The 21617-nt window shown below is 39.0% G+C and overlaps 1 protein-coding gene across 3 annotated transcripts in view; it reads right to left on the bottom strand.

Moving 5' to 3' along the window:
• The window catches only part of LOC134346855 (low-density lipoprotein receptor-related protein 1-like), a 2119020-nt gene that overhangs the window by 292164 nt on the left and 1805239 nt on the right, over positions 1-21617 (bottom strand). For all 3 annotated transcript variants that reach the window (XM_063048628.1, XM_063048629.1, XM_063048630.1), the window contains 6 exons: positions 18297-18425; positions 11165-11284; positions 10122-10235; positions 9669-9818; positions 3531-3653; positions 1017-1136 (listed from right to left, as the gene is read on the bottom strand). In XM_063048628.1, coding sequence (XP_062904698.1) covers positions 1017-1136; positions 3531-3653; positions 9669-9818; positions 10122-10235; positions 11165-11284; positions 18297-18425 — 756 coding nt within the window. The remainder of the gene's footprint in view (positions 1-1016; positions 1137-3530; positions 3654-9668; positions 9819-10121; positions 10236-11164; positions 11285-18296; positions 18426-21617) is intronic.

The following is a 21617-nucleotide window of genomic DNA, read 5'->3' as shown; positions in this document are numbered from 1 at the left end:
AGAAAGGGAGACAAGACAGTCCTCTGTGGAGCTGATCACTCTGTCGGACACACAGTGTTGCAAGCACACGTACTGTGGTCTGCCAGTCAGGTAATCAAGAATCCATGACACCAGGAAAGCATCCACCAGCATCGCTGTCTGCTTCTCCCCCAGCAGAGCAGGGTGGATGGTGTTGAACACACTGGGGAAGTCAAAAAACATGACCCTCACAGTGCTCACTGGCTTGTCCAGGTGAGCGTAGACACAGTTCAGCAGGTAGACGATGGCATCCTCAACTCCTAGTCGGGGCTGGTAGGCGAACTGGAGGGGATCTAAGTGTGACCTGACCATAGGCCGGAGCAGCTCCAGAACAAGTCTCTCCAGGGTCTTCATGATGTGGGAGGTCAATGCCACTGGTCTGTAGTCATTGAGGCCACTGGGGCGCGGCGTCTTCAGCACAGGGACGAGGCAGGACGTCTTCCACAGCACAGGAACCCTCTGGAGCCTCAGGCCCAGGTTGAATACATGGCGAAGAACTCCACATAGCTGAGGGGCGCAGGCTTTGAGCACCCTGGTACTGATACCATCCGGTCCTGCAGCCCTGCTTGGGTTGAGACGTTTCAGCTGTCTTCTCACCTGTTCAGCTGTGAAGCCCACCATGGTGGTTTCGTGTGGGGAAGGGGTATAGTCATGAGATCAGGGTGGGGGACTGTGAGGAGGGGTAGGAGGGGAGAGTGGAATATGTTTTGGTGGGGGCCGACAACAGATGACTCATGTGGTGGGTGGGCCCAACGGGTCAAATGGCCTAGTTCTACTCCTATAACTTATGGTCTGGAGCAGGTTTACAATGGTTACAAGAGATTACAAAAAAATGAAAATAATATGCATGAGTTCACCAATTCTGAATAACAACCATGCTTCTGAAAGGTTCACGTGATATTAAAACTATATAAGGTTAAATGTAGCTGCAATCCATGCTCGGGACAAAAACGTACACAATATTTATTTCCGATATTTAATTCCATGCCAAAACTTACCACAAAGAGAATCTTCTTCATCGGCGCCATCTCTACAGTCATCCGCACCATCACAAACCCAACGATGAGAGATACATTTGTGATTTGAGCATTCAAACTGATTCCATGTACAAAAGGAATCTGTAAATGAAAGCAAATATAATATTACAATCAATTTAGTGGTTTGCTACAACTTAATGCTGCTGTTAACCTTCATAATTTTGACAACATCCTGTCTGGTTCCACCTCAGAGCAACAAAAAATAAAGGTAACACACATCAAAGTTGCTGGTGAATGCAGCAGGCCAGGCAGCATCTCTAGGAAGAGGTACAGTCGACGTTTCGGGCCGAGACCCTTCGTCAGGACTAACTGAAATAAGAGCTAGCAAGAGATTTGAAAATGGGAGGGGGAGGGGAGATCCAAAATGATAGGAGAAGACAGAAGGGGGAGGGATGGAGCCAAGAGCTGGACAGTTGATTGGCAAAAGGGATATGAGAGGATCATGGGACAGGAGGCCCAGGGAGAAGGAAAAGGGGGAGGGGGGAAACCCCAGAGGATGTCTGAGGGGTATAGTCAGAGGAACAGAGGGAGAAAAAGGAGAGAGAGAGAAAGAATGTGTGTATATAAATAAATAACGAATGGGGTACAAGGGGGAGGTGGGGCATCAGCAGAAGTTAGAGAAGTCAATGTTCATGCTATCAGGTTGGAGGCTACCCAGATGGAATATAAGGTGCTGTTCCTCCAACCTGAGTGTGGCTACATCTTTACAGTAGAGGAGGCCGTGGATAGACATTTCAGAATGGGAATGGGATGTGGAATTAAAATATGTTGGAGGTGGAGGTGGCAGAAGTTACGGAGAATAATATGTTGGACCCGGAGTCTGGTGGAGTGGTAGGTGAGGACCAGGGGAACCCTATTCCTAGTGGGGTGATGGGAGGATGGAGTGAGAACGGATGTGCGTGAAATGGGGGAGATGCGTTTGAGAGCAGAGTTGATGGTGGAGGAAGGGAAGCCCCTTTCTTTAAAAAAGGAGGACATCTCCCTCGTCCTGGAATGAAAAGCCTCATCCTGAGAGCAGATGCGGTGGAGACGGAGGAATTGCAAGAAGGGGATGGCATTTTTGCAAGAGACAGGGTGAGAAGAGGAATAGTCCAGATAGCTGTGAGAGTCAGTAGGCTTATAGTAGACATCAGTGGATAAGCTGTCTCCAGAGATAGAGACAGAAAGATCTAGAAAGGGGAGGGAAGTGTCGGAAATTGACCAGGTGAACTTGAGGGCAGGGTGAAAGTTGGAGGCAAAGTTAATAAAGTCAACGAGCTCAGCATGCATGCAGAAAGCAGCGCCAATGCAGTCGTCGATGTAGCGAAGGAAAAGTGGGGGACAGATACCAGAATAGGTTTGGAACATAGATTGTTCCACAAAGCCAACAAAAAGACAGGCATAGCTAGGACCCATACGGGTGCCCATAGATACACCTTTAGTTCGGAGGAAGCGGGAGGAGCCAAAGGTGTTCCCTGTTTTTATCAGGATCTATTTCCCTTATTCTTAAATTGGCACGTTGTTCTACAGTTCATGTGGTGTAACCTAAATATGAGGATGAAGCATTTATTTATTTATTTCGCAAAACAGCATTGCGTAGGCCCTTCCAGCATGACCTGACAAACCCGATTATCTGTATGCTAATCACCGGCCAATTTACAAAGACCAATTAACCCACCTGGCATATCTTTGGACCACAGGTGGAATTTAGAGCACCTGGGGAAAACTCCTGCATTCCACCAGATGATGTACAGAGACACCTTACAGAACAACACTGGAACTGAACTCCAAACTCAGGAACACTCCGAGCTGTAGTAGTGTCGTGCAAACTGCTATCTAACCATGGTACCCAAAATTAGCAAAAAATGTAATATTGAGTTTTTTTTAATTGGAGGCAGGATACAATATACAACATTGAGTATAAAAGTTTAATTTAAAGACTTGAACCCTGCTAGTGTCATATTCAGAAGGCCGTCTGCTAGAATATGAATAGTAATCTTAACAGTGAATAAATTTCTGCAAGTGTTTGTTCCCATTAGCTCTTTCTATTACATTCCAACATGGATGATAAAGTTAAAACTTTTTTTCAGCGAGCAAGAAGTTAAAATATTTAACTGGATTTTGAAGAAAGGGAAGAAGTTATATAAAATTTCAAAACAAAGCCGAGTGTATAAGATCTTCCAATTGCAAACTATCAAACAGTTTTAAAAAGGTTTTCTTTGCACATCCCAGACGTGCTGGTAGGTTAATTAGCCCAGTTTGTGACAAAAAGCATCTAAGGGGAGTTGAAATGCATAAGTGAGAGAAAATAATTTGCAGCAGTTCAGGGAACGGATGCTGGCAAAGACCAGATTGACTGAATTACTGTTTTCTAAGAAGTGTAGTACTCTCTCAAAAATGGGTGAGGTACTTAGCCTGAATTATTCTTCTGTAGTATGCTAACACTTAATATAAAAGATTTCATAGTTAAAGAAATAGCTGGTATAATTAAGATACCACAATGTGATTCATCAGCTCCATCTTCACAATCTTCTTCTTTATCACAAATCCAAAATGCGGGGATACATCTTCCATTAGGGCATGCAAAGTAGTGCTCCTTACATTTCAGTTTATGTTGAGCTAAAATAAAAAGGCAGCATAAGGAAAGAACTTAGCAGTTTAAAGATCTCTCAGTAATTCTGAAGAGATAATATCACACATTGCTAATGTGTTAATATGTTTAAATAAGTGAACGCAACTGTTGAAAATGTAAATAAAAACAAGACAGAGCCAAATATATCACAATCTGATAAAATAATTAATATAATTAGTGGTGATTCATCATCACAAAGTTACAAAGATGTTGTAGCTCTCTTTCATCTTTGCCCTGCCCTGGTACTGAACAATGAAGAAGACCCTGCATTTCAGTATATCTTAATTATGGCTGAATTTGGGATCCCAGACGATTGTGGTCTAATGGCACAGAAAGCATACCTACTTTCCAGGAGGAAAAGGAGGAAGATGGTTGAGTACATCTGAAAAAGTCTACAGACTAAATCCTGGGTCAGTCAGTCACTGGAAAGAACATTCCATCCCACACAGTCTGATGAATATGTGTCTTTCCCATTCTCTTTGGTTCGCTTTTAGAACACATAGCAAGCTTTTTGAAGCATACAGCACATTGCATTGAAGCAATGGTTCAGAAAACCCCTTAATCAGTTCTTCGGGCCTGTATATTGTGAGGCTGTTGTTCTTGTTCTCCCAGTCAAAGCACATCCGAGAATCCCATTGGAAGGCAAAAGGAATGAATTTGCACAAAATAATTGTCCTATTACAGTGATCTGTAAACACAATTACTGATAATTTTATTTCGTCTTTGTGCTGAGTGATCTATAAGGTGGATATTTATGGGATATATTCACTGGTCCCCACCTCCCATCAATAAGTTTTGATTAAATTATATGGGAGACTGATACATCACACAGTATCAATTTCCTCCCACACATTCTCTTCAAGTGTAATATTCTACTGGGAGCACAATTTCAGTGTACTTGCCGGGATCCATTTAGAGTTGTTTGTCAAAGCAAGCTTATCTCTGTATCTTGGTATTTGTGACAATAATAAGCCAATACCAATAGCAATGCATAAGAAATTCTACAGAGGCTGAAAATTCAGAGCAACACGCACAAAATGCTGGAGGAGCTCTGCAAGTTAGCCAGCACCTATGGAGAAGAATAAAAAGTCAATGTTTCGGGCTGAGACCTTTCACCAGGACCTATGAAGGATCATGATGAAGAGTGTTAGTCAAAGATATTGTTTCTTTATTCCCCTCTTTTGATGCTGCCTGAACTGCTGAGCTCCTCCAGCATTTTTGTGTGTTATCAATACCAATACTAAGTGTGAAGCTTTCAGATTTGTGATTCTTGAAGTACTTTAAAAGAACAATATGGTTCGATTTAAATTGATATAAGCATTTTAGTGTTGATATATATAGTTAATGAGGAATGCAATCAAGAGAAACAACAATTGTGATACAGTTGTGATACAATTGTGAGGAATGGTTGCAACCCCTGAACCTCTAATCCATTCTTCAAGACTCAAGCAATCCAACGACTTTCATAGTTCCTCCTCACATTGACTCAGTGATCCCTTAACTCCAGAGGAATTTCCAGATCTCCATTTACTACATAATCACTTAATAATCTACAAACATTTGTACATTATTCATTTGAATAAGGGGGTACAAGGGTATGATATCAAAGTTTGCTGATGATATGAAGCTGGGTGGCAGTGTTTGGTTATACGAAGATTGCAGAAGAGATTCAAGACTAAATGAACAGACAGGGACATACAAGATGAATATAATGCAGAAACATTAGGTCATACACTCTTGTTGATAAAACAGAATATACAAATCACTGTAAGTTAATGTGCAGGGACAAAGCAATTTGGACGGCATGGTGACCTTCAGTGCAAGAAAATCTGAGCATAAAGCAAGTGCATCTTATTGCAACTACATGCTTCGTCTTTTTGGGCGTGTACTTGTGATCATGGATAACGTGCTGTCACACCAGTCTTGTGAGTCCTGAGTTAGATTGATGATGCTTGCATGGGAATGCTGGAAGTTTTCCCCAGATTGGCCTGGAGGTGCTTTATGGCATAATTGGTTGGGTGGATAGTCTGAACTGATACACTCCTTTTGCTGCTTAGAAAAGGGCTTCTTGCATGGTTGATGCATGAAATCAAGGTTCTTAATACCATCCCAAATGTTTCTCCCCCCACATTATGTGGCCAGGACAGAGAACCCCAGGAATCAAATGGAATGTAGATTTGTTGGTTTTTTTTGCAAAACCGTGAATTATTCCTTTGTCTGGCTGAGAATCTCTTCACAATAATTCTTGGTGACTGTATCACAAAATTTTTGTACTTATCTGGTCTTCCTCCCTTAGGAAGGATATACTACTGATAAATGGATTACAAAAAAAGTTGACTGAATTGATTCCTCCAGTGGAAGATTTGTCCAAATAGAAGGGATTATACAGACTTGGCATAATATTTCTTGGGTTTCAAAGAAGGAACGGTGATCTTGAAATGAACAAAATTCTTACAAGGCTTAGCAAAGTGCATGCTGATATGATATACCCTGAGTCTCAAACCAAAGTCACTGCTTCAGAATAAGGAGTGGACTACACAGGACAGAAATGGTAAAAAACTTCTTCACCCAGCTGGTGGTAAGTTTTTGGTATTCTCTGACCATGAATCCTTAGTTCCTGAGTACATTCCAGATGATGATGGTTAGATTTTTTGATGTTAGAAGATGCAAGTAATTTGACTTTAGTTCAGGGAGGTGATACTGAAGTAAATGATCAGTTATGATCTTATGAAATGTTGGAACAGTCACAAGGGAGTGAATAGCCTACTCATGCTCTTATTTCTGATACTCTATCTTTGGTAGCGCATGCCCATTTTAGATTACAAAATTAGTTTAAATAGTTATTGTTTTGTAGATACAAAACCATCTGTTGTTAAATTTGCCTTGTCTTCGAGATCAACTCTGCACCAGATGGACTGAACAATTTCCTATATTTCTTTTCGTACATCTGTCATTTTCCCATAGTCATACATACACAAAATAATATCATTATCTGCAGGAGAATCGTTTCCATAACATCCATTCCAACTCTACAGTTAACAATGGAGCAGAAAGCAGAAATCTATAATCATTGTTAAACTGCTTATATTCGGGATCAAACAACACTATTTTGTTGAAGTTCTAGCTATGCAGAGGGATATTCTGCTCTCAGTGAGAGATATAAGGTTGTTCTGCATGCTATTCAAACACCTCCTGAAAGACATAAAGACTGCTGTGATTAACAACAATGTGTTGCTGAGGTGGACAGTCAATGAGCACCTTGGTAGTGACACTGATGATCTTTTACTGCAATTATTATCTTTCTATCTTTACTCTTTAACTCCGCTCTCTATGCAGTCTGAGTGTGACTCCACTGTGGGTTGGTGGGGTATGTCATAGCTACTTCAGAAAATAGACACGTTAATGTAGAACAGCCTACACATGCATGTCATCTTCCACTCGTGCAGAAGAGCGATCTACTGATGAAGAACTGTAGTAGCTGTGGAACTGTGAGGTACTGATAGGCTGTATCACTGCGCCCAAGAATAGAAATTTAATGTGGAACTCTCTGCTCCATAAATTCATCAGGCTACACCCTAACAGCATTTTGCTGTTGCTTTCAATCTCCAAGTTTCTGCAGTAGCTGTCAACTGAATTGGCTAGCAGCATGAATCGAGATTTTTGTTCCAAAACTGCATCACATGCAGAGAAGAGGTCATGGTCTCTAAGCTCCAGAACATCTCATGTGAAAGATTTGAGATAGACTCCTCCAAGTGTCTTGTCACCTGTACGTCAGACCTGACATCTCACAAACCATCTTGCTGTGAACTTGCATTAGTCTTTTCATGAACACACCATAGGTACAAGGACAATTGGATCCTTCCTCTCTTACACTTCCACTGAATTTCTGGACAGACTCCCCATATACTCTGCCAGACTGCTGGTGCTTAGTGAATTTCCTTGTTCATGTGCTCCTTTAATATAGTCTACAAAACCCTCAGTGATATATTCTGTGCTGGCACTGTGAAGTGAGCGGTGCTTTAAAAAGTCCTTGGTGATCTTCATTCTTCATCCCTCTCTCCATCTATGCTCCTTCTCTAGCACCTCATGTAGCCCTTCTCCTCCTTCTCTGAGGGAAGGAGCTGTGTCAGTGAATTATAGCATCCTCTCCTAAGTGGTGATGTCATATCATCATTATTATTATGGCAATGTTGTATGAAATAGGCAATCATGGTCCCATGCAACACAGAGCGTCATAGGAAGTCATTCCTGCCTGTGGCCATCAAACTTTACAGCTTCTCCCTTTGAGGGTCAGACACCCTGAGCCAATAGGCTGGTCCTGGACTTATTTCCTGGCATAATTTACATATTACTATTTAACTATTTATGGTTTTAGTACTATTTATTATTTATGGTGCAACTGTAATGAAAACCAATTTCCCCCGGGATCAATAAAGTATGACTATGACCATGACTATGACTATGAACATGATTGCTCTTGGCAAATATTTCTACAGCAGCGGTTTGCCATTGCCTTCTTCTGGGCAGTATTTTGGTGGTGAAGTGGAGATACATCTCTATCAAAGGAGGTGTAAGCCTACAAGAAGTCACCCTTGGGCAAGGTATAGCACCTGCTTAGCCCACACCACTGCCTCCCTGATCCCCTGATCATGGTCAAGTGAAGCCATGGGAACAAGCCGTGAATGGTCGTATGAGCAGCTGTTACATATAACAAGTCCTGGTTATGTGATCAATTACATCAGGCACACAATCTCGAATGAGTATTGATAATAGCTGGGGATCACCCATCTTGTAAAGACACTGCACGGAAGAAGATGTCACAGCACAGGTGATAAAGAAGTCAGATTACAGTGCAATGAAACATAGGCACTAAAGCTATCTGTTATAATTCATATACCTGTTGTAATTGTGGTTTGGACCTCTATGGATCCTGTAATCTTATGAAGGAACATACTCCAGCTTCGAAATCATATGCCTTCACCTTCCACTGTGGGTGCACTCTGTTTCATTTCTTAATCTGGATTCTTTGAGCTCATCAAAACAAAATAGCAATCGTTTTGCCACTTATAATTACAACTGGAGTAAATACTTAGAACATTGGCCTATAATGACTGTGCTGAATTAAATAAATTCCATCTGCTTGCACATGAGTCATATCCCTCCGTTCCCTGCATGTTCATATGCCTGTCTAGATGCCTTCTAAGCTTCACTATTATTTCTGTTTCCATCACAACCCCACAACCAGCAGCATGTTCCGCTTAGCACTTGTGTTTGAAAACTCGTCGCACATACCCCCATTAAACTTTCTCCCCTAACCTTAATGCTATGTCCTTTGGCCTACCACAAGCATGCTGACCTTTGTGCCATTTCACTAATCCTATTTATCTGTACTAGTTCCGTATGCTTCTATGTTGTCTATTTAAGTGTCAGTCTAAATGTCTTTTAAATGTTGTGATTGTACCTGACTCAACTACCTCCTTTTGGCCATTGGTTCCAGAATTTAGCCACTTATTGTTTAACAACTAAATTTCCCCTCAAATCCCCTATAAAACTCCTTCTTTTCAGTGGAAGAATTGTTTGTCTTGTTTAAATACCCCTGCCCTGGGATATGCAGGATTTACGTTTGGAATTAGATGATCCAGACAAAATTTCCATTAAGTCTGACATCATTGAACCTTTATTGAACTTTCACAGATTTACACGATGACAGAGAACAACAGGAAATTAAAACAGAACAGGTGGTATTTTCATGATGGGTATTATGCTCTGTTAGTTTACTGCTCAAGGCATAAATAGACAAATTAGCCCCAGATGAAATGAAAGGAATTTATTATTTACCATCACTGTTGTGCAGTATTAAAAGATAATGATAGATAAACCACATAGGTGTATTGTTAAAAGTTTCCTTGATCTGTCAAAAGTCACTGCATGTTGGGAAATTTATAATGATGAATTTAAACATCTTGACAAGATCTGTTTGGGCTATAAAGCAAATTACTTACCTTGGCAATTTAATTCATCTGTGTAGTCACCACAGTCATTGGATCCATCACAAATCCAGGATGGGAGGATGCAAAGTGAGGTGCTGTTACATTTTATGTAATTTGTTTCCTTAACTCCAACTCGATAGAAGCCTGTACAGTCCGTGTTACCTTAAAAATAATTGATAGATTATAGTTGCAACTTACTGATGAGAACTCATCACAAAATGGTTTCTTTACTAATGATAAATACAAATTATTATATAGCTGCAAAATTGCATCAATAATATTAAAGAGTTTCAGTTTTTCTTGTAATCTGTGAAACATCTAAAGGTATGCATACGTGTCTAGGCAGCATTATTATGCTTCAGCAAACAATGCCTTCAGGGAATCTCTAATGACCAACAAGACTGCATCCACCTTGTGTGAAATGCCAACCACACATTGAGCTATTCGCAGAACTCGACAACTTACTGCAATCAATTTCATCTGAAGCATCTGCACAATCTATCAGCTGGTTGCACTGTGCTGTTTTGACAATGCAAGTTCCATCTCTACAGCGAAATTCAGTTGCACTGCACGAGGAATCTGTGAAACAAAGCAAAGCACAGGGTGAGATACAATTCCCCTCTTTGTTGATTTTACTAATTTAAATTGATAAATTCACTCTTATAATAGCAATCTTGAATTTCCAATCCTCAAACTCTATTAAAAATCCAGAGAACCAGCAGCAAACCTTGGCCTATCATTTAGATTTGATTCAGATTGTACAAATTAAATGTATACAAAATCATCAGGGTTATTGATAGGATAAATGCAAGCAGTCTTTCCCCACTGAGGTTGGGTGGGACTACAACCAAAGGCCACGGGTTAAGGGTGAAAGGTGAAAAGTTTAAGAAGAATATGAGGAGAAACTTATTCACTCAAAGGGTGGTAAGAATGCAGAATTAGCTGCCAGTGCAGGTGGTGCATGCAAGATTGATTTTAACATTTGAGAAGGTTGGGTAGGGACTTGCAGGATAGGGGTATGGAGGGCAATGGTTTTGATGTAGGCCGATGGGAGTAGGCTGTTTAAATGGTTTGGGATGGACTTGATGGGCTGACGGGCCTGTTTCTGTGCTGTTCTTTTCTATGACTCTGTGACTATGACTATTATGGGGAAATACAAAGTTATAATATTAGCTCCATTAGAATTAGTACATTTTTAACTACAAGTTACTCTGTACATAGGAGAATTAAAGAGACTTGAGATCAGAAGTCCAACTCTCTTAACAGCAGAGAGGTAAAACATTGGAAGCAAAATAGTAAATATAATCTCTGAAAAAAGCATACAGTTGATTATATTTAATAATGCTAAGAACTCAGGCAGGTATCTATCTAGAAATGAATTCTTCCAATCACAATATTCCCCCTCCCCACAATATTGAATTTATACTATTTTGCTCATTGGCTGTGACCAAGTCAATATGAAGATAATTCAACGTGAGTACTTCTCACAACACCAAGCTAATACTTACTATTGCAGGTTACTTCATCAGAGTTGTCAGTGCAATCATCCACTCCATCGCACCACTTTGCATTGGACACACAGCGGCCATTGTAGCAATGCTTAAAGCCTTTTCTACAACTCCTGTTTGCTGATGCAAGGAAACAATAAAAACAAACGTTAATAGCAAGGTGATAAATTCATCACTTTGATGGATGAGAAGTCAAGCAAGAAAATGCATATTTCAAGCATCCGGTCATCAATTTTACTAAGTTAATAATAGTTAAAGAAGTGCCCATTAACCTCATTTATCTCCTAACTACTGTTTTCCTGAACATGTTTACAGCTGTATGTAATCCCATATATTTACTAATGTTACTATAAGAATACAGACACCATATATGCTCTCAGACCAGGATTAGCTCATTCACTATATGCTAGGTACATTCCTGGCGTGCTTTGCTTTGCTGCTCCCAAGACTAATTGACTAAATTGTCGACAAAGATTGTCTGGCAGCAATTGTACCACAGCCCTGTTGAGCACAAAATAGTAGATGGGCAAATGTACCAGGTTTGATAGAATGAATCAATGGTAAAACCACAATCGATGTTGACAGTCTTGAAGGAAGCTACCCACAAAGATTAAATGAACTTGGTACTATAAATTTCACCTTTATCAATGTCATCAAATCTAGGAGCTGCCTAGTATATAATTATAATGATGACATCAAGCAGGCTGTCAGTAAATCTCATTAAATATTGAGTAAATCAGGATATACAGTACTGTGCACATGAATATACGTAGGGTGCCTAAGACTTTTGTACAGTAGCAATTTTTTGTATTGCATAGTACTGCTGCTACAAAAAAAAACACAAATTTCATGACATATGTGAGTGATGATAAACCTGATTCTGATATGGGTCTCTATTGTGGACTGAGTGGGAAGGGGGCAGGAAGAGGGGCATCATGATTGGGAAAAGGCGAAGGGATAGGGGAAGGAGTAGGAAGCACCTCAGAGACATTCTGTAATGATCGATAAACCAAATGTTTGGAATCAAATAACTTTGCCTGATATCTCAGGGCTGGGTGTGTCTGCATCTTTGCCACACCCCACCCCTGACATGGCCTTCCTTCTTTGCAACTGGTCCCACACCCATCCGATGGCACTCCACTCTAATCATTCCCAACACTCTTTGCTCTCCCCGATTTACAAACGCACTCTCTGCTCCATGTTGACAGACGTGGCATTGTGCAAAAGTTTTAGGCCCCCTAGCTATATGTATGCGCCTAAGGTCTGTGCACAGTACTATACACTTACATAATTTTTGACAGATTGTGAATTAATTAGTCAAACATTTTTGATTAAATAAAAGACGGAATACCATAAACTTAAATAACTTAATCATTCATGGTATTATGAAATATTTATTTCATTATATAGCAAACTAAACATTTAAAAATAATTTTTCTCTGGTCAGAGAGGTTGCTATGTAGAAAGTGTGGTTTAGTTTGCTATTAGAATTCAGTTTTCACATCTTTCAGCAGAGTATAATATTTTTAGAGTACTTTAGTTTGAGAACTTTTACAAATATCTTAAGATCTTTTCCTTTCAATGATTTTTACAGATTACACTGGGGAGGATTGTAACTATACACCTTGTGGAAGAGATAGCAACAACAAGACTTCTCTACATTATCACTGAGTGCAGATTCTGAGTCTCTTTTGCATTCACTTTATAGCCTATTTTTACATGGCATTAAAGTTTTAATGGCAATAGGTTTTAAAAAGTGTTGGCAGATTAGTAAAATAAAAGTCACAGGCGTACAATTTCAAGCGAACCATCTATCGGTCTGTGCAGCCAATAAATTATTTTGTAAACACAGTCACTTGTTTTATATCAGTAATTGGAACAATCATCAATATCCCATGAAATGATGAGACAAACGATCTCTAAATTTGCTTTTTGGTGCTGCTTGAATGGGATGAAACTCCTGGTTTATCTTCAATGACGCCATAAGGAGAGACAGCAACACTAAATAACATCACTGATGGTATAACACTTCCTTAGCCATACACTGTAGTCTCAGCAAAGTTTATGCTGCATGTTAAAGGTACCAAATAGCCTTAATGGTCCACTGTTCTCTCCTATCAGATTCCTTCTTCTTCATTCCTTTACCTTTTGACTCATCACCTCCCAGCTTCTTACAATATTCTCTCTCTCCCACCCACTTTCCCCTTCACTTGGTATCACCTACTACCTGCCAGCTTGTACTTCTCCCCCTACTCCAACCTTCTTATTCTGGCTTCTGCTGCATTTGTAGTCCTGATGAAAGGTCTCAGTCCAAAATGTTTGACTGTTTTTTTCCCTCAATAGATGCTGCCTGACCTGTTGAGATTGTCAAATATTTTATGTGCGTTGTTAAAGCTTTCAAATATTTATAAACTAATTATAGTAGAAAAGACACAAGTAACATCAAGCAAATTTCCTGGTATATTTTCCAGCGTTCTTGGTGACAACCCAACAGGCCTAAAATTTAATGCTGTTGCTAGAAATTAATGGAACAAAGTTGCTTTATCATAAAACGTTATTCAAACCAAAAGAGTGACAATTTGATAATGAATCATTATCAACACTAATGATTATGAAACAATTTATTCTACATATTTTACTGACCTTAATACCTTGAAGACAAATTTTTGCATTGAATAAACCCCTAATAGAAACATTAGCTTACGCATGTGCTTTTGTAGGATACCTACAACATGAAGTTTACAAACTTCATGATATCCTTAAAAAAAAAATGCACAGATGCCAGGAATAGAGTTACAGAGCACTACAACACAGAAACAGGCTCTTTGGCCCATCTGGTTCATTTCGAATTATCATTCTGCCTAGTCCCATTGATGTATCTATCCAAATTTCTCATAAATGATTTAATCAAACCCACATCCATCACTTCTGCTAGTAACTTATTCTACATGAAGAGGTTCCCCTTCATGTTCCTTTTAAGTATTACAACTTTCACCCTTAGCCCATGACTTCTGATTCTAGTCCCATCTAAACAGTGGAATGTTTTGCCTTGTCACTATAACCCTGCTAGAAACACTCTCTATATTCATATTTCGTGCTTCTATAAAAATTCTTCCAAAGTCATTACAGTGGCACAAAAGAATCCGCAAGGACATTCCTGGAGAGAGAAGGGAGTTAATGTCTTATTAACCCTGAGTAATGCCTAATGGCTGATTGAAAAGAAATGTATTAACATTGAAGACACAGAAGGATGAATAGCTTTTATCAATTCAACAAATTCTTGAAGTTATAAACACAAGAGATTCTGCAGATGCTGGAAATCCAGAGTAACACACACAAAATGCTGAAGGAGCTCAGCAGGAAAAAGCAGATCTATGGAGGGGAATAATTTGTCGACATTTTGGGCTGAGTCCCTTTATCATGACTGGAAAGGAAGGGTGAAGAAGCCAGAATAAGGTGGTGAGGAAGCGGAAGAAGTAAAATCTGGAAGGTGATAGGTGAAGCTAGGTATGGGGAAGGTAGGTGAGTGGGGGAGGAGGGATGAAGTAAGAAGTTGGAAGGTGAGAGGTGGAAAAGAAAAAGAGTTGAAGGAGAAGGAATCCGACAGTAGAGCAGAGTGGACAATGGGAGAAAGAGAAGAAGGGACACAAGAGGGTGGTGATAAGCTGCTGAAAAGAGAAGGGGTAAGAGATGAGCCAGAATGGGAATGGAAAAGAGAGGAGGGAGGAGGAGGAGGAATCACCGGAAGGTAGAGAAATCAATGTTAGGGGCTACCAGACGGAATATGAAGCGTTGCTCCTCTAATCTGAGAGTGCCCTCATAGTGCTAATAGAGGAAACCATGAACTGTCATTTTATAATGGGAATGGTGAATGGAATTAAAGTGGCTGGCCACTCAGAAATCCTGCTTGTTGCAAACGGAGTGAAGGCACTCGACAAAGCGGTCCCCCAACCTATGTCTGGTAGAGGAGGCTGCACCGGGAGAACCAGATACAATAAATGACGCCAAGAGACTCACATATGGGTGTGGCCTCACCTTCAAGAACTGCCTGGAGCCTTGAATAATGGTCAGGAAGTAGGAAAATGGGCAGCTGCAGTACTTTTTTCCACTTGCATAAGTGTCAAGGGAGAGATCAGTGGGGAAAGGCGCATGGTCAAGGAAATACTTGAAGTTATCTGAAGTGATTCAATGATATGCTGTGTTGTGGAAATCACAGACAAGGGGGCAGAAGAGGTCCAAGAACCAAGCCGACTCATGGAAAAGATCAGAGATGAGGCGCTGGGTCATGAACAACTCTATCTCAAAACAGCAAGGAAGACTGAAGTATTAAGCTTCAGCGATTAGCGATTATGTGGAGAGGTCAGCAATGGCTCCCAATAGAAAGGGTCAGCAGCCAGATCAGCTCGTTCAGACCCAGGTTTACAGTCACTCTTTACAGAAGGGCTGAGTTCATGCAGCTACTCTCCTTATATGCAGACAAAAAGACGTTTCCCATATTATTGTGGCTGTTTTTTTTTGTTGCAGGCGAAGGGGGGGATATTGGGGTCTGCAAGCTTTAGTTCTTTTCTTTTTGTGCTGGTTGAGGAGAGTTGATGTCTTTCATCAACACCCATGATCCTTCTGTACGTAATGGCTATCTGAAGTGGGCATATATCAGAGTTGTATTATACATGCATACTTTTGACAATAAACCAAACCTTTGAACCTTTGATGATCCAAGAATTTTCACCTTTTAAAAAGATAAGTTGTATAAGCTAATGAAATACAGTATATCACATTAAACTAGACCGAAGTAGGCCATTCAGCCTGCAATGCTGCACCAGTCTTGTTGCAGATTTATACTAAATGTTCTCCTCCTGTGTTTCATTCATATCCCTCCTTCCCTTTTATGTTCATGTGTCTAACTGAAAGCCTCTTAAATTCCATAATTGTCCCTGCTTATCTATTCCAGACCCCTACTACTCTCTGCATATATAATGCTTCTGATTTTCAGGGTTATGTTGGAGCCCATGAGATCTGAGACTGAAAATATTGACCAATTACATTCTTAGATTGATGAGCCCCTCATGCTGTTGCCGAACCTCCTGTCAATTTTAAGCCCTTTTGTCAAAGCTATGAACAGGATATGGAATAAATAACTTAATTTTCTGGTGCTTTTCAACAAAAGTTGTATTTTCTTCTTTGAATGTCTAGAGTTCAATGGAACAGATCACCTCACCTACACATACAACACCTCACAAAGCCCCTACAGTAACTCCAGAAATCCCTTTGAAATGAATGAAGGAAAACAAGATGATGATTTTGTGTTACACATACAGTACAAACAAAACAGAAAGGACAATTACAAACTGTTAACTATGAGCAATATCCACAAGGTCAAATGGCTACAGAAACAATTTTAGAAACTGAGTACCCATTAGGGAAGTACAACAATGGTGCTTCACTGAAAGTAATTTTGAATGCATTCATGAGATTCCTTTTAATCAGTGTTGATTTATTTTTGTAACTATTTATGGTAATTGGGGGATTCATGAAAAGAAAAAAATCAATTTATGTTAATCATACATGCTGAACTTTGGATTAGGTCATTTTGCCTTCAGGATAAACACCGAGGTGATCTGAAGCCTTCTTTTCAAAACATTTTGTGTTTTTTTTTGTTAACAATATGTCTCATTAATGTTTCCTTGACCTTTGTTACTGGAGTTTTCTTATGAGGGTTTTCATGTTTCTGTGAAGTTGAATCAAGCTTTCGATCTTTTCAGTCACAACTCATTTTTATGTGTTTTCTTTTCAAGTGTTCTTCATGGTTGAAGTTGCAATAAATATACCCGTGTGAGTAAGGACTAATTATGGTCACTGCTGTAAATTTCTGCACAGCTACGTATGTCTGTTGTTTTGCCACATCAGTGTATAAAGTTGATGTTTATATATTTTTTACATTGTACGTTTTGAAGAGTGTGCCCTCCCTTGTCATAAAATGCACCTGTGGACTCTCAGTTTTTTGTATCTACCTACATGTAAATGCGATAGTCCTGTTTTAAATGTTTATAATAGTTGACACGGCTTGTAAGATGTATGCTTTATCTGCTGTCTTGCTACGGTCATAAAAACAGCAAAAGTACGTCACATTCCAGACGATATTCAATTAATCTCTTTATTAACATTTCCTCCAATATAGTATTTACATCTTTAATATTAAAACATCATGTGTAAAGCTTACATTGATACTTCAAATGTTCAAATGTAACTCTAACATTTCATTTTAGCTTACACTTTAGTATAACATTATGTGGATTTTCCAGAGTGAAATCCATTGCTCACAGGAATGCTTGCATTCTCTACATCCCAAACCTCTATGTTCTGGATTCATAAGGCTGACCTTGCTGGCTAAGACAGTCAGCGAGCCAAACAACGTGGTCCTAACTGACAGCAAGACCATGAACATTTTAATCAGAAGATATGGGAAGGTCGTAACAAGTCCTGTCCATTAACGTCATTGTAAAAGCTCTTACAGAAAACAAAGGTTTCACCCAATCTGTGTCATCTATCACAGCAGCCAAGTCTTATCAATGGTTCTGAATTTAGGAGCACCCATGATGGAATGGCAGAGCAGACTCAATGGGTGAAATGGCCAAATTCTTCTCTTATGTCTCATGGTCTTTTGAGAAGTATGATATAAATGCAAGTAAATAGTGAAAATTAAGGTTGACTTGCAAAAGATGCAGCCTTTTCATTTTGGGAGAAAACTGAAATATTTTTCTGTCATACCAGTGTAAACTTGCTTGATGATTAAAATTCATTCTCATTTGAAAACCTATTTTCATGCAGACAGAGATTTAGATTGACATTTTGTTTTAAATCAAATCTGTTAGTTTTTTTTTACACAGTCCTGAATTATATCCTTCAAAACATACATCTGTGACGTCTGCCAGGTCCTAGTACAAAGGAAGTGGTTTTTGAAGATATATGACATCAGATTTTAAAAAATTCAAATTAAATAAAGGATAATTTTACAATGCAACTCTGGTACAAAAAAAAGTTATTTCTGAAAAACTAGCTCATCTTTGGTTGGTGAATGAATTTTTAGACTTCAATTCTAAATAGTTCCTACCCAATAAGATAGATTTCTTACCACAATACGATTGTTTTTCATCTGATTTATCCTTGCAGTGAAAAATTCCATCACATGTCAAATGGTATCCAATACAATCTCCATTTCCACATTCAAATTCAGTATGAATATTGCAAGATGAATTTTTGGCTGTAAAAATAGAAGCGGCTCATATGTAAAAGCATATTACTTGAATAATGATCTCTGTATTTAAGGAAAAAATATAGACAATCTACAGTATTTTGTAGTTTTTAAACCTGTTATATCCTCAAAGTTCGATTAACGCTGTTGGCCTAGTAAGTAGCCAATTTTATATTGATTGTCCAGGATCACTTGTTTCCTCTTATGAGCATCTTGCCATCTGATCTCCTCTAATGACACTGCTGTATTGTGCATTAGTTCTTTGTGTTGCTGTTTGTTAATGCAAATAATAAGAAAAACATTATCAAAATGTAAAATAAAATCCTTATGTGAGATGACCAACTTTCAGCTGAACAGTAGTGATCCCTCCTACAATATTTCAAATGTCACACCACATGGACACTCACATTCATATATGTCACATTGCCACAAGTCTGTTGTATATATGAATGTCAACTGAACACCTACATGTTAGATTGTATTAACTTGCTCCCTCCTTCAATTCTACAAAAGAGTAAATTCGATAAGGTATTTTAAATAAAATGAAGATCATATCATAACAACAAACATTTAAAATGCAGTTGGAGCTAACGATTTAATCCTCTAAGCCTGCTCCCCTATTAAAAATAGATGGTGGATCATATATTTTGTGCCATTTTATTGCAGTATTCATCCTTGATGCCTTCTGTATTTAGAAAAATATTTATCTCCATCTTAAATATATTAGATCCAGAAATAATTCCGCATGGTAACAGATTTGTAGGTTTACTTTATTAGTGCAAAATTATTAACTGTTTCAAGAAGGGTATTCCATTAAAATAGAACAGTTTAATGGTAAAATACCAAGCAAAATCACCATATATGTAGGCACTGAGTGTTGACACATGTAAAGAGAGAATTAAATGTTTCTATAAGTGATATTTGATTGGATTCCTCCTTAGTATGCTCTAAAGTATGGATAGAAAGGAAGCTTCTGAAATGGATTGCTATATCTGCTCCATTTGGCTGAGGAGCAGATATAGCAATCCATTTCAGAAGCTTCTAAGATCCATCTGGCTGGATCTTAAACAATTAGTTTCGTATGGCACTGAATACAATGTGGTATTTTCATTCCCCCTCCCTCAAATCCAGACATTTACTTGATTAAGAAGTTTACAAGCTGTAAGAACAATGGTTGTTCGGTCATGGCAGAAAATGTGTTCTGTTGCGAAACATGCTCTCTGTTTTCAAACTGTTTTAAACTTCAGGAGAGTGTAAATCAGACTATCAGGCTGTGCTCCTCCTCCCTGCATACAAACAGAAGCTAAAATGGGAGAATCCAGTACAGAAAGTCATACAGTGCTGATCTGAGGAAACAGGTAAGATTTTATGTGATTGCATTGCGTTGGTAGATTGGCCCCTGTTGAAAGACTCAGCTGCCAGCTGAGATGAGTATGTCACTAACATCAAGAACTTTATCAGCAAGTGTTGAGGACTGTATACCAAAGAGGACAATCTGGGTGGTTCCAAACCAGAAACCATGGATGAAACAAGATATCCAATCACTTCTGAAGTCTAGGCCTGCTGCATTCAACTCAGGTAACCCTGACCTTTACAACAAATCAAGATATAACCTTTCTAAAGCTATCAGAAATGTTAAGAGATAGCAATAAAAATAGTAGAGAGATAGAGAAAAATAGATAGAGACAAAGGAGAGTAAGAGAGGAGGAGTGCGAGAGGGAGAGGGTGAGAGAGAAGGAAGGAGAGAGGGAAGGAGAGAGGGAGGGGAGAGAGGGAGAGGGGAGGGAGAGGGGAGAGAGAGGGGAGGAGAGAGGGAGAGGGGGAGAGGGCAGAGAGAGGGAGAGGGGGAGAGGGGGAAAGAGAGATAGATATTGTTGGACACTTGGCATTCCCTGCAGCACTCTGAAGATTATCCCACTGAGTGGTTTATCAGTATTTTTTGTATTCTATAGTTCTGTATTATTTTGAAGGAGTTCACACACAGTTTTATTAAAATTCAAATTAAGTCATTTTTGTTACTTTAACATACATGTAGTGCCTTCTTTGTTATTTCTCATTAACACTATCAGAAAGAAGGTACAAGATCAACCCTCATTGCTTTAGGATCAGATTTACAAGTGGTCCGTGAACTTATGAATACTACTTTGATAATCCTGTTGAACTATTTATTTATTTACTTATTTGCTTGTTTGTTTATTATTTGTATTGTCACTAATAGCAATTTTTATGTCTTATATTGTACAACAAATTACTTGAAATATATCAGTGATAATACACCTGATGCTGATTTTGAAATACAAGAACAAATTTTTAAATAGTTTCATTTCAACATGTGATTTCCCCCAGTGGGCATCAAATGTTACTGATCTTGGCACTTTATTTATTGACATACAGTGTGGATTAGGTCTATCTGGCCCTTCGAGCCATGCTGCCCAGCAATCTTCAATTTAATCCTCGTCTATTCACAGGACAACTTAAAATGACCGATTAATCCTCCAACCGTTACATCTCTGGACTGTGGGAGAAACAAGTGCACCTGGAGGAAGCCCACATAGTCACGGGAGAATGTATAAAGTCCTTAGAGGAAGCAGAAGGAATTTAATCCGTTTTGCCTGTATTGTAGGGCATTGTGCTAACCACTGTGCTATTGTACCTTTCTATGGAGATGCATGCTTAAAGAGGGATCCAATCAGAGATTGCCTCTGTTTATTAATCCCAGGATCCAATATACTTTCAACAACTTTCTCAATGTGCCCTGCCACTTTTAATGAATTAGTGTGCCTTTTATGCCTGCATGTTCCTGCAGCCTAAGGGAGGTGATGTCTGAGAAGCTCCTACCTCACAGAATCTATTTTTGCAAGCTAATATTATTGAGCAACATTCAAGCTATTATTATTGATTACACTCTAGATATTAAACACATTTGACCTTTTAAGGTACTAAGAGAGTGACAAAGCTTTATTCACCAGTGAAGTAGAAACACCATGAGGTTAATAGCAACATGTAAGACAATGTTGTCTTATCTTTACTGCTGATAATAACAATATTTGGCTCTTAGGCAAAATAAACAGAAGAAAAATACAGTACATAAAATTATGTCATAAATACTTTTAACTCATAGTGTTTTTTATTCATTTATTAATAAATCGAGTTGCTAGCCTCAGTAGTTCTGTCCTTGGATGGGAAGTATTGGGGCAGAAA

This window comes from Mobula hypostoma, chromosome 5, assembly GCF_963921235.1.
Source record: "Mobula hypostoma chromosome 5, sMobHyp1.1, whole genome shotgun sequence".
Lineage (NCBI taxonomy): Eukaryota > Metazoa > Chordata > Chondrichthyes > Myliobatiformes > Myliobatidae > Mobula > Mobula hypostoma.
The sequence above is the reverse complement of the archived record's forward strand: the minus strand, read 5'-3'. Positions and strand labels throughout refer to the sequence as shown.